This window comes from Anopheles funestus, chromosome 2RL (genome assembly GCF_943734845.2).
Source record: "Anopheles funestus chromosome 2RL, idAnoFuneDA-416_04, whole genome shotgun sequence".
Lineage (NCBI taxonomy): Eukaryota > Metazoa > Arthropoda > Insecta > Diptera > Culicidae > Anopheles > Anopheles funestus.
Window position 1 is genome coordinate 93,692,383 of NC_064598.1, and position 13,091 is coordinate 93,705,473.

Sequence of the window (13,091 nt, forward strand, 5' to 3'; positions counted from 1 at the left end):
TGTGAGCATTCTAGTGCATGTTATGGAAAGACCGAAACGCGGGATGCTGGAAAAGCCGAAAGTCCCGAATTCCCGGGAAATAGTCGCGCCCGAACGTAGCGAAATCCAAACCCTCCCTCTCTCTCTCCCCACCTCCATCCCATTCTAATTGACTGACGGAGGCTGACAGTGTTTGTAAATTATTTATCAATCTTTTCTTGTGCCCAACTTTGTTTGTCCGTGGATGGCGTATTGCTGGCTGTGGAGCAAAGACCGTGGATGACGAACATTTGTTTTCGTTTTTCTTCTTTGGACATTTGGCCCAAGCACTCTGGGAAATGCTGCGTTAGGTAACCGGTTACACTCGTTACTTTCGGTCGATTCGATACCAAAATCAACGATGGGTTGACGATTACCCGGCACAAATGAGTGTGATCAGTGGGCCTTTGTATTGCGTCCGTATGTGGTCGGTACGGTTGCAATTCGTCTCCTTGTGGAACTATTTCCTCTTGATGTGTATATGTGTGGGTATGTGTGGTTCAATGAAAGCGGGACGGATTCCACATCGAAAAGTTCGCATTACTCGTAATGAAGAACGACAGCCGCTAGCTACCAGGGTCGGAAGAGTGCAGAAGAAAAAACAAACAAGTAATGTATACAGATGTTTCGGGAAGTCTCGACTCGTCCGATACGGTAAAACGATACGCCGGCGATAGCGCTTTACCAAGTGTAGTGCATAATTTAGAACAACATTCCAGTGCGCTCGACCTAAACTCGGCCGCACTGAGAACGGTAAATTTAGCATGAAGAGCCTTGAAATTGTGCTCTGTTACATAAAAGTGCTTCGATCGGTTTGATAGTGCAGCGAACAATAAAAATAACGAACAACAAATGAATGACATTTGACCTAGTGTATTATTAATGCATCAAACATGGCGACAAGTTCATGTTTGAAATTTTACATAATAATCAAATCGTTTATTTTTCTTTGAAAATATATTTTTCATGAAAAAAAGAATTCAATTCTATGAATAAATGTCCGTTGTAATGCAATGAATGTTCAAGTATTGAAGTCAAAATATCTTTCAGAATTGTTCTTGGTATACAGAGAATTGCTAGACAAAAAACCATTCCATTCTTTTTTTTTGAAAATTTAATTTACAATAATGTACCTAGTTTTTTTTCAGAAAAACATGTGAAAAAATGTGATTGAAAAAACAAAAGAAAATTCATAAATTTCATTATAATGAAAAAACGGGGTTTTTTACTTCTTTTGCACCATTTTGTCGTGCTCGTTAGTACACCGGTTCACGAAACACAAAACCATGTTCCGCATGTCACAGCCAAACTACGATGGCTTGTTAGCTTGCATTATTCTTCCACCGGGTGTAATGCATTATTCACCGCACCTAGTTACGATTTGCAGCAGGTTGGAAGTTCACGAAATTTGACAAGCGTCGTGTAATATGTTCGAGATAATTTAGCATGGCGCAACATGAATGCGGGAACATGTGAAACGTTACATTACCCCATGCAGTTGATGATGTACAGCGACAATCAACCTAACAAAGGTTATGTATCAAGTGTCCTTCACCTTTTTTGTTGCATAAAGGCTCTGCTGCTTCAACGAGTTATGCATTAAAAAAAAGGAAGACTTCCAGCTACCGACGATTTGTCGTGTGGCTTCTCACGATGCAATTTTCGACAAACCCGTCAAGGTACAGTGAAGAGTAACAAACAGTTCACCTTAAGAGTGCTGCTTCACTCAAGATTCATCACGAGAGACACTTGATTTTGTGCGCGCTAAAAGAAAAACACTTTCCACACGCTGGGGAGAAAGAGAAGTTTCTACTTACACAAAAATTTATGACAAAATTCACGTTACGTCTAAAATAGCTCAACGATTGTCGAGTACTTAATGAAGTTCCGCCGTTGTATCGTCGCGCAAAACGTCGGTAAGTGCGGCACGAGCAGCATGAAACATCATTTGTTCACGTACCTCAATTTTGCTATGGAAATTTGGCTCAAAAAATTGATCGTCATATTACATTTAGAATGGAATGTTATTCAAATTTGGTTGGAATCCATTTTTCACGAAGGCTGATGCCGATCTGTCTCTTCCTTTTTCTTTTTTTGTTTGAGCGAGAAGATGTTTGGTGATGATGTGATGGTGCCATCGTGTATTATGGAATCGGTTTGCCACCGCCATCGGTACACGAATGTTTGAGGAAGGTATTTTCCTTGTGCTTATTGTACCTTCGCCTGTCGATACGATCTGTTTGCCGTGCCAGGGGCAGAAAGAGTAAATATATTCATAGCAAAGTAGAGAGGACAAAAAAGAAATGATTCTACCTGCATGTTCGCATCAAGTTACACGGGTGTTCGTTTTGTTTTGTTCAGTAGCGCATACATGTGACGAGAATGTGGTATAAAGATTCACAGATAAAGTTATCTATCACATTCGGTAGAAGCTGTACGACTCTTGATGGCACCTTTAAAAATTCCAATCGTTATGATTGGTCCAATGAACAATGCGGGAATTTGTAGCCAATTTTAAATTAAAGTACAAAAAAATGTACGTTATAACGACAAATTTAATAGACAAGATGAAGCAAGATTGAAATCTTTTCCTTGCAGTTGAACAAACTCTTTAAAATGAGGCTTTACGCAAGAAACCAAATCACCCCTAGGGATGGTTAGCTTGTCAAAACCGTCTAATAAAAGTGAAGAAAAACCGAACAATCAACCAACTTGTCAACGGCAATTTCCCACCCAAAAAGGCTCACAGATTCACCCTCGGTAGTGATAAGATAAACCACTTCGTTGGAGCACTTCAACCACACCTCGCGTACTTTCAGCACTTTCCCCACAAAAGGCGAAACTTTTTATCCTCATCTGCACGGTAACTGGTAGAGTGTCGAATAAGGTACGACGAGAGATAAATGGTGAGCGATCCGGAACCATTAGGCAAAAGATTAAACTTCCAGCGATCACGACCGCCATTCGGTCGCATGAAACACGTGGCGCGTCAGTCAATTTTGGTTGGCAAACGTGAAAGGACACACCACAATTCCGGTTAACGACGCACTCGCTCACCGATGGAAAGAAGCAAGAAGCAACGAACCGAAGGAAGAAAACAATCGTTATGCTTCACCGGCAAACGGTTATGTGATGGCGGTGCCCGAACGAGTGTCCGCGAAAAATATCCGACCCAATTTAAAAAGTTACCATTAAGTGTGGGACGGTAAGCGGTAGCTATCGGATTTTCGCACTTGTGAACGGATTTGAATAATCATTTTCTTGCAAAATGGAGGAAATGTTTTATCTTCTTTCCTTTTTCGTTCCCTATGATCGTGAGGAAACGGTTTTTGGTGATGGTTTTGTGCTAGCGTAACCGATGTCTGATGCCTGATGCCTTCCGGTAGGAAGTGAAAAGTCACGCAAAAGATTCCCATGAATCGACATGCCGTACCCGGTTGATGGTGTTGATGATGACGAAAGTGATATAACTTTTCGCTCAATCGGTTCAAGTCACACGAGATGGCGAGATCGTGATTGTAGTTTAAACCGTTGTTTATGGAGTTTGGTTTAGAAAACAAGGGGAAAAAAGGGTTTAAGAATAGATCAAACTTTAAGTTGATTTCCTTTTAAAGTTTTGTTTTTTTTTGTGGTAAATTTAGTACTGTTTGAAACAAAATGTATACCTAATTTCGAAATTCGAAAATTTCTTAAGCAAAGCAAAAGTTAATGGAGGCGCCCAGTACTTTGTATAACATTGATGGAGGCGCCTAGTATTTGGTACTAATGGAGGCGCCTGGTTTATTTTAAACCAGAAAAAGAACCCTTTTCTTCTACATCTAACCATGCATTACCTTGAACGCTTCGAACAAACAATGCCACGGGGAACACTTATATCAAAACCCAACCACATTGTGCCCCCTCTAGAAAGCATTAACCTTTCCCGCACACACAATCGGCCCCGGTTAATGAACCATCTACGGGTAGATTGTATTTGAACATTTTTAGCTAATATTTATCGACCATCAGCATGATGAGACACCGCTGCGCTGTCGGCCTGCGGAACCGAACAAAAAGCCGAAAGTGAAGATTTCGCTTAAACTTGCTTTTAATTACGCTATTTCGGATGGATTGTGCGCGGGTGTAATGTGTTTTAATTTTCATGCCCGTGCGATACCCGGGCGATGCTTGCCTTTGACAAAGTCATTCCACGCTGTATACTTTACCGCACTGAACGGAACGCTCGCCGTAAACACTTCATAAAAATTATATAACCACCATCCCCAACCCAACGCACATTCCGCCATCTTCGTGCCGTGTGCCGTTGCGGAACGGGGGTTTTAAGGTGCCCTTATGGGAATGTTCCCAGCATACAAGATGACAGCTGCTAGCTGTAACCCTCTCGCATCTTAATGACACTTCGCAGCATAAACATGAACATCCAGCAAGTGTTGTGTGTATGCCCGTGCCCGCACACTGCATCTGTTTGGCACGGAATGGGCAGACGGTGTTCATCTTATCATCTTTTAACTCAAGACAATCGCCACACGTCACTGTTGGGCTGTTTTAGGTGGTGGTTTTGAAGGAATCAAGTCGTTCGAAGGTTAGTTGTCAAGCGGTGGCCACGTTTTGGCGGAAGCTGTGGTAAACGCAGTGAAGAGAAGGAGGGAAGGGATGAAGCGAGAGAAAGGATTGTGGAGAAAAGCAAGTAAACGAGAGCTACTTACATAAATTTATACTAAAACATTTAAGACGCCGCCGTGTCTGCGTCCCAATGAAGAAGTTCGCAAGACATTGGCAAAGCGTAGGATGTGTGGAAATGTTAGGTTGGGTGGAAATTTGCAAATATGATGAAAGCTAGCTCCGTCCCGAAGTGCGCAACCAAATTCCACGCGTCCTTTGGCATGCGGAAAGGATTGCCGTTGAAATGTTACAACCGCTCACACTTACACTGCTGTTGGCGTGTGTGTGAGTATACGGGTGTTTGTTTGAAAGGAAACATGCGGTACCCGATCCGGTTCCGGAGCTGAGATGGGTAGAGATTTTGATTGGTGTGGCAAAACGATCGTTAAATCGAACGAATATCAAATTTTAGTATCCAACGTGCTAAAGTCTCACGAGTCCCTATACGTCGACCATTAAAAACGGCAACTGTTTGCTTAAGCGGGGGTTTGCTTTCTGCTACTCTTACGCTACACCGTGTACGCTGTTGGAATCGGATCGAATAAAGGTTCGGTTACCTGTCAATGAACGACGGTGGTAAAATGATGTGGCTAAACGTGAGCGTTCGGTTAAATGGTTGACGTTAGGGAGGGGAGAAAAAAAGGGATGACATTGAACATAACGACGACGTGTGATAGTTTTACCTAAATCGAGCTATTTCGTGATGCAATCATATGGCAAGTCTGCTAGACAATGGAGTTTGTTTCATCATGTACATTGCTTCAGTGTCATTTAATGCGGTTGACAAGCATTTGGGGACAACCGAGGTTAGTGCGGTTTCAATTACAGAATAATTTATTTTTAGCAAAACGTTCCACAATGAAATGTGATTAAAAGAGTTATTTCAATAAAAAAAATTGTAGATTTGTTATACTTTTTTCCCTCGATTCTTCGAGTAATATATTCATCACCAGACATGATCAGCTTCATTTGTCTAATCATGTGGAAACAGAAAACCTAGGTCGAAGGAACATAAATTACGCTCCACCAACCGACACACAATGAAGGCACACAAACACCCCGAACCAACCACTTGCTTAAACACACACAAAAGTTTCGCACATGCCCACAAAAACCCACTTGGCATCTTTTTCATTATGAAGCTAAACTGTACAACAACATGTTAATCGCATTATCCCAGCTTAGCAATCCAACGATATCAGGATCCGGATCCGTAGTGGCTGCCACCCTGGTATGTTCCTTCCAAAGCACCGGTAGCTTTCTATCTGTTTAGCTCTCGCATAAAGTATAGCACTTTACGGAAACCGAAGCACAAACGGAACGGATAATACGGCAACGACCCAGGGCCGTACTCCAGCAAACGATGAGCACGATGATCGTGTGTTGGGCCTGCCCAGCCAAGCCCAGCACACGCTTCCGGCAGCTCGATTATCAATTTCGGAGCAACCTGTTCATAGATTTTGCTTTTACTTACACTTTGGGGAAGCGTAATTTACCACGATACGCAAAAAGGTGCTGTAGGAAAGGTGCAGATTTTCTAGCTTACGATCAAGAAAAGAACCATCACCAATTTCCCGCCACCTCGACGTCGGTCGTCGCCTCCCCCTTTTTGGATTTGGTTTTCCTTTCAATTTGATACTATGATATTGTTTGCGTTATCTGTGCTGGTGTATCTTTTGGGGAAGGTAAGATCGTACAGGATGGGTGGTAAAGGTACACCTCATCGGAACAGGCAGCCGGAGACATACGTGAATTCGGTACACGTAGCTTGTAGCCATTTGAAGCAACAAGAAAATGTTTGCACAATGGGACCGACAAAATGTCGTGTGGACATTTTGTGCTAAAGTTTACATTTGTTTTTAGTTTTATTTATTTTTAAATTCATTTTTCTAAAAAGTATATTGTATTTGAAAAAAAACAAGCATTTTTGTCGAATAGGAAAGGATGATCGAAAATTGTTTTTGTCTTACGAAATTCAATAATTTGTTTTAAAATTTTCAATAAAGTTTTTTTCTAATACAATTTAAAGATACTTGACGAGACGATTCATATTCAGCATAAAACCTTAAGTAATTGCATCGATGAAAAAAAGGAAAATAAAATCACTTCATTCCAGCGACAATCCGTTCGCCGGCAGATTGCTGAGTAGATTGATGGATGAACATCATTTGGTAAAAGTTGCAAGCACAACACCAGCATTCCATGTTTGGTTTTTCCTACCATATTTCAGCCAGATAAAATCGGAACCCATCACCAATATCAATTAATTCAACAAATATCAGCAATTATAATAATGCCCCGTTTCCATATTTCATCGTGGCAAGTAATCCTCACGTTCAACGACCTACATCTGGCGACGTGGCGGTGTCGGTGCAGTTTTTGGATGGAGATTTTTTTTGTTTTCGAGGAACATTTATCCATCACATGCCAAGGTTTCCCCGTTGGATTTACATCGACATGGTTCTGTTTTCCTTTCACTTAATTCATCTACATTTGCGTTCTTTTTTTGTTTTTGGTGTTGCTACCAATGCCAAAAAAGTGTTCTTTTTCATTCGTTTTAGGTTTGAGATTCTTCAACCGAGAGGGAAAGAATGGATGCACCGATTGGGGTTTTGTTGGAATGTTTGTTTTATTTTGTTTTTCTTCTTTTGCTACGAATTCATATCATTTGCCTTTCATTGGACGAAGTGTTTTTTTCTCTGTCTTCATTTCATCATACGCAGCCGTTCTCGTTTTTCAACGTTTACCACCGGTACCTGTGCGATGCACGGGATAAAATCAGATAAAAGCGGTAAATATTTACATAACTTTGATTAATTTGTTCAACGTTCCTGCGAGCAGTCGTTCTGTTTTGTGTGGTGGTTTGATTCTCCAGGGAGAATTCTTTTTTTTTTGTTATAAGAATATCAAACAGGCATTCAACAACACCACCGAACGCGCAAAACGATGATTCTGCCAGCTGGCCAGCGATAAGGACGCGTTTTTTTTTTGGGTGATCGCATTGTTGATCTGAATTCGAACCACAAAAGGAAGCAAACTTTGTTCGGCAACAACTGAAAACAAATCAACAGGAAACAAACAGCAAACATCGCACGAATCGAAGCTTTCCAGGGTGGATTGGTTTGAAATAGAGCTCGGGACTGGCTTTAGTGTTTGTTTTGCTGGTAGGCTTCTGTATCACCGTATGTGTAAAGGACCAACCAATTCTGGCAAATTTATTTAAAAAAAGCACAAGATAGAAAACAGGAAGAAAGAATTAGAAGGAAAACACAGCTATTGTCACGCTTCTCGTGAGCTGTTTGTTGCATATTTATACATTTCCCGGAGCTGCCGATTCTTTAACACTCAGCGAGCGAGTGGGTGGAAAATCAAAAACCATTAACAAACGGCAGGCCGATGTTAAGCGTCGCGTTGGTAGATTGGGCAGCACACAAATTCCGTCTCGAAAAAAAATAACGCGCCTTAATCCACTACCCGCGTATTCTTTCGTGAGCGAAACGTTCGAAAGTAAGTATTTTGTTTGTGTTTCTTGCGCACAAAAGAGCTTCATTCTATTCTTAACTCAAAGATACCGCCATGCTCATTCGCGCTTCACCCAGGAAAAAAGCTTCTAAGTGGAATGGAGCGATTTGAAAGCGAGAAAAAGTCGAACGACACAAATGAGACTCGTGGAAAACAAAACAACAAAAGCTTCTCATTTTGGGTTTGGTTCTTAAAACAGGATCAGCAAATTCGGAAAGAACGCAAATTAGTTCGCTACTGGTACGAATTTCGATACATTGTTTTTCGCTACTGTCGTCGTGCGAGATATAGCGAGCGGCCATTATCTACGAAGCGCCCACGTCTTCTGCATAAGCAAATGGGTTTTGTATGGAATTGTTCCAACGACTCTTTCCCATCGGCAAAAGTGCTAATGAAACGAACGGAGCGTATGGTTGGATTGTGGCGTCTGCATTAGCTGTGATTGTCGCTTGATATTGTTTATTGAAAAAGCTAATTTAATAATGATTCATTTAACGTCTGGTTGCTTTTAATACAAATTTATAAAAGCCCTGCAGGATCTTTTAGAAAAGCAAACATGCCAAGACAAAGTTAATAGTTGAATATATTAAACAATAAAAAGAGACTATTCAATAATTTTTAATACTTTGAAGTAAAATAGTAATAAAATGTATTTTGTTTTTAATATTTTTTTTCATATAATGTCCATACTTACTAGCAGCAATATTATTTCCTTGAAATCCATTTTTATCAACTTAGATCGGCTACCATTTTTTATTTCTTATCTGCAAGAAGAAGAAAACAAGAAAAGGGAAAACATTTTAATGTCGAAAAGTGAATGAGCGAAACATAAAAGTTTATTGTACATCAGCTACCGCGATACTACCAGATAGATCTTTGAACGTCATAACTATGCTCGATTATCTGGATGATCTGGACGAAAAAAGAGGAAATTATATGCTATTGCTAACACGAGTACTTTAACAACCGAGCATAAAAGGATTATAACTGGCTAGCGTTTCTGCTTAATGCCAACCTGCAAATGGCAAAGATGTTGCCATAAACTTACAGCTAATTTGGATGCAATTTAGTTGCACGGTGAGCTGCGTCCGGTGTAAAAGTGACTCTTAAAAACCCGACCCCCGTCGAGTTTATGGTCGCGATGACGCGGACGGTTTGTTTGCTGCACGCTGCCACCGAAAAGCTGCACCAAAACTTTTCGATAATGATGGTCGGGCGTGCTATTATTTAAGGTGGTTACAGTTTCGATTTTTTTTGACGTTTTTACGCTAACTGTTTCTACTCAAACTTTCCTCACAGTCGAAACAAAACCACGTTGATTTGTATTGTTTTATGTGCCCATCGTTGCAAAAGGATATTATGCTTCGGTGAAGAAATGGATGAAAGAAATTGTTGAAGAAATAATTTAATTTGCATTCGTTTTATGGTCTAATGATGAAGAGTGCCTGGCGAACTGGTGCTTGTTGTGTTGAAAGAATGGTTGAAGTAGAATTAAGACACGAGAGTTGACTTTCGATGCATAACTTAAGCAACAGTTTAAGTTTAGTATTTGATTAATTTATTTTACAAAAAGAAATACTGCTTTCAATTAATCAGCCTCTCGATCTTTTATTAACTTAAGCACGAATATACTGAACGATCCAATATTTTAAATCATTTTTTCCCCATGCCAACATCTTCAAAGTATTAAATTTCTTTTCCCATTCGAGTGGTGTTTGCTGTTTTTCACCTTACCAATCTGCATGGTGTTTATATGTTAGATAAAATCTTGGAAACTATTAACAAGAAGATGGTCAAAAGGTAAGCATTCACCCAAACGCGTTGCTGCGAAATAGTTATGCTTTTATACACAAACCCCTCCGTCAGTCCGTCAGCCTCCAGGCTGTGTAGTCTGTACAGAACTTGCTCAGAAACGAAACCACAAGTTTGTGCAGCACGCCAAAGCAACTACTCTTCTCACTGGTTCTCTCCCAGGGATACATGATTTTTGCCTTCGGGGTAGAAACTTTCACTGCAAGTTAATACCATAACGATAGTGCAAAAACTTGAGCCAAACTTTGGGGATTTCTTGGATAGTTTTTGGGTAAAGAAATATCATGTCCAGAGAAAAGTGGAGCGAAAGGTAAGGGAGGGGAAAAAATTGCTACATCCCGGTCAGTCAGTCCAATGTTAAAGCGAACCAGTGAACAAGCACAAGTTGACGCTCAAGAGAGCATCAAAACTTGCGCACGGAGCATAAAGAACATCGAGTGATTCGGGGTTTCGAGTGTGCAGAAGGAAAAAGCTAGTGTCGAGCTATAAGTGACTAGTGACTAACCAGGCTACCCCGGGGGCAAAGGTTCGGAAACTGGGGAAGGGTATACTTGGAAAACAGTCAGGTAATGTTTCCGTTTTCTGGTACGGTTTGCGTTGGACATGAAAAGTTTTGCACAAGTGAAGAAAATGAAAGGCACCGTACCACTATGCAAACATGTTACTTCGGTGTATGGTTTCGAGTTCTCGTTGCAACATGCTAACCGTTTGCGAAACGATTTTATCGTACCGATTGGTACCGAGGGTTGGACGAATGTTTGCCAACATCAAAGCACACAAATCAATCGCATTAGAGGGAAAGAATTGATGCAAGAAGCTTCAGACGAACATGATTCTGATCGGATAGTGTAGCGATATTATGATTTGAATGAATCTGTGTGGAAGTAAAGAAGTTGGATAAATCTAACTTTTTCCCCCCCTATCAAAGAATCAGTCAATATCAATACTATTTATTCGCAACTTTTCTGCACTCAGAAGTTTAGAAAAAATCATCTGATACTATACTTCGCCGACGGCCAAATTGTTATCAATAGATATAGAAATAATTATTCCGAAATGTAAATAATCAAATTCATCAGAAAGCTTAACAATCAAAAAGAAAATTCACTCAACATTTTCAATATCAAATGACATTGATATAAAGTTAATGGAAAATAAAATAATCTAAAATGTAGCAAATAAACACGATACAAACGATTTGTACCCAAAGAGTAATTAGAATTTCAATGTGAGGTAAGAAAAACTAAACAACATTGCTCGCAATCACTTTAAACGAGCTAAATAAAATCATTCGCCGCCAGATGCAACGTGGAACCAGCGATGAATTTGATCAAACTCTTAAAATATTCATCACATCACATATTTTCAATCACCGGCCACCGGCCGTTTTAATCCATCCGTACACCCCGAACTAACTCCAATCTGTGGCGTGTTATCTGGCGGATACGTTGTTTATTTCGAATTGCTCTGTCCATTTTACCCTTCTCCTGCCCACTTCTGTTACCTTTCTCTCTCTCTCTCTCTCTCTCTTTCTCTCTCTCTCCTACCTCTTTATGTGTTGTTATTTGGTTTGATGCTGATGTTTTCCTTTCGCTTCTCACGCCTTTATTTTGTTTTCCATTTTCTCGTGTACAATTTAAAGCAATCCACGGCCACGCTTGTCAGTCAGTCCATTATCTGTTTCAGTGGTTGGTTCGCTTTATTTTTTTATTTATATGTTGTTTTTTTGCGATAGCCATTTCACTTCTGTTAGTAAATTTATGCTATTCCGGCTGATTTTTTCCACCAACTCATTGTGTCCCCTTATCTCTTGCAGTTCTAATGATGTTTTTTCTCTTGTTTTAAAAAATTTTCATTCATTATTTGCAGTTCACTTTTTTCCAAGCATCCAATGCGAGACAAAAAAACACAAACAAACTAACCTCAAACAATCCAATTTGTTTGCTATGAAAATTTTATCACGTTTTCAGGTTGTGAACATGTTTGGTTACTTTTTTTTTTGGTGGCCCTCCTGTTCGTTTCATCTCTCCCTTCATTGGTCTTCATTTTTTGGGAATTGTTTTTTTTTAACATTGAATATGGCTTTTCACCGGGTTGCCGGGTTTTAGTGTTTTATATTTTATGTAGGTTCTCAGTGTCCAACAAACCCCTTCGCACTGCGCTGGGGAAACAAAATCCCATTGTGACGCGAAAGGGTTTGCTTCTTTTTTTTGTTGTTGAGTGTGCGATGCGAAAGGGAAAAACGTCCGTATGGGACATGTGTGTTGACTTACAAACAGGGTCATACGCATTCGCGCCCATCCTTACAGGGTGCGACAGGGTGAGCACGTGTCCATAAACTGACGGTGACCTTTCAAATTTGAATGGGGCACCAGTGTGCTGTTTTTCCTTCCGTTTTCCCGATGATCATCCGACTTTCATATTCCATCATGCTTTACCCAACTATTTCCATCATATTGAAAATGACTCCTGCCAAATTTGGATTGGTGTTCCAATCGAAAAAATGTATCTTTCCATGGGAACTAAACAACGACAAAAAAGTGAAGAGAAAACCCAGTAATACAAACCAGTACATCTGTCAGGTCAAAGCTAACAGGATTTCGGTCCATAAATCTGAATCCTTCCTGAACAAACTGATGACCAGTTTAGCAAAATGCTTACAATACACACACACACACACACACACACACACACACACACACACACACACAAACAAACACACACAGGGGCTGGGAGTGAATGGTAAAGCAAAAGAAGAAGTGACTTCCCGCTTAACAAATGGCTTCCGTCAGTCTGCGTGAGGAAGAAACGTTCAATCGATCACAAGTGTAGAAGGAAAAGGATGAATAAAAAAAACAGAAAAACTGAACGATATAAAAACCATACTCTTCTTCCGGTGGTACCGAAATTCAGGCTGAACCATGCCACAAAACCGACGATGAAAAACGACGCTGATCGATGTCCGTCTAAATGGTTGACATAGTTGAGTCGGGTAGCGATGGCAAGGCGAAAGTTTTACGGTGCTCGATCGTCGAAGCCAAAAAGCATAGCGAAGCAAGCAGTCACAGCAGCATTAC

General features: G+C 40.4%; 1 protein-coding gene and 1 long non-coding RNA gene across 8 annotated transcripts in view; one reads left to right on the forward strand and one right to left on the reverse strand.

Annotated features, from left to right (window-relative positions):
- The window catches only part of LOC125761830 (uncharacterized), a 237,481-nt gene that overhangs the window by 73,715 nt on the left and 150,675 nt on the right, over positions 1–13,091 (forward strand). The window lies entirely within an intron of this gene.
- LOC125761790 (protein madd-4) overlaps positions 1–13,091 on the reverse strand; it is a 141,638-nt gene that overhangs the window by 45,971 nt on the left and 82,576 nt on the right. For all 7 annotated transcript variants that reach the window (XM_049423279.1, XM_049423281.1, XM_049423282.1 and 4 more), the window contains exon 3: positions 8,897–8,966. In XM_049423279.1, coding sequence (XP_049279236.1) covers positions 8,897–8,926 — 30 coding nt within the window. In that variant the 5' untranslated portion in view covers positions 8,927–8,966. The remainder of the gene's footprint in view (positions 1–8,896; positions 8,967–13,091) is intronic.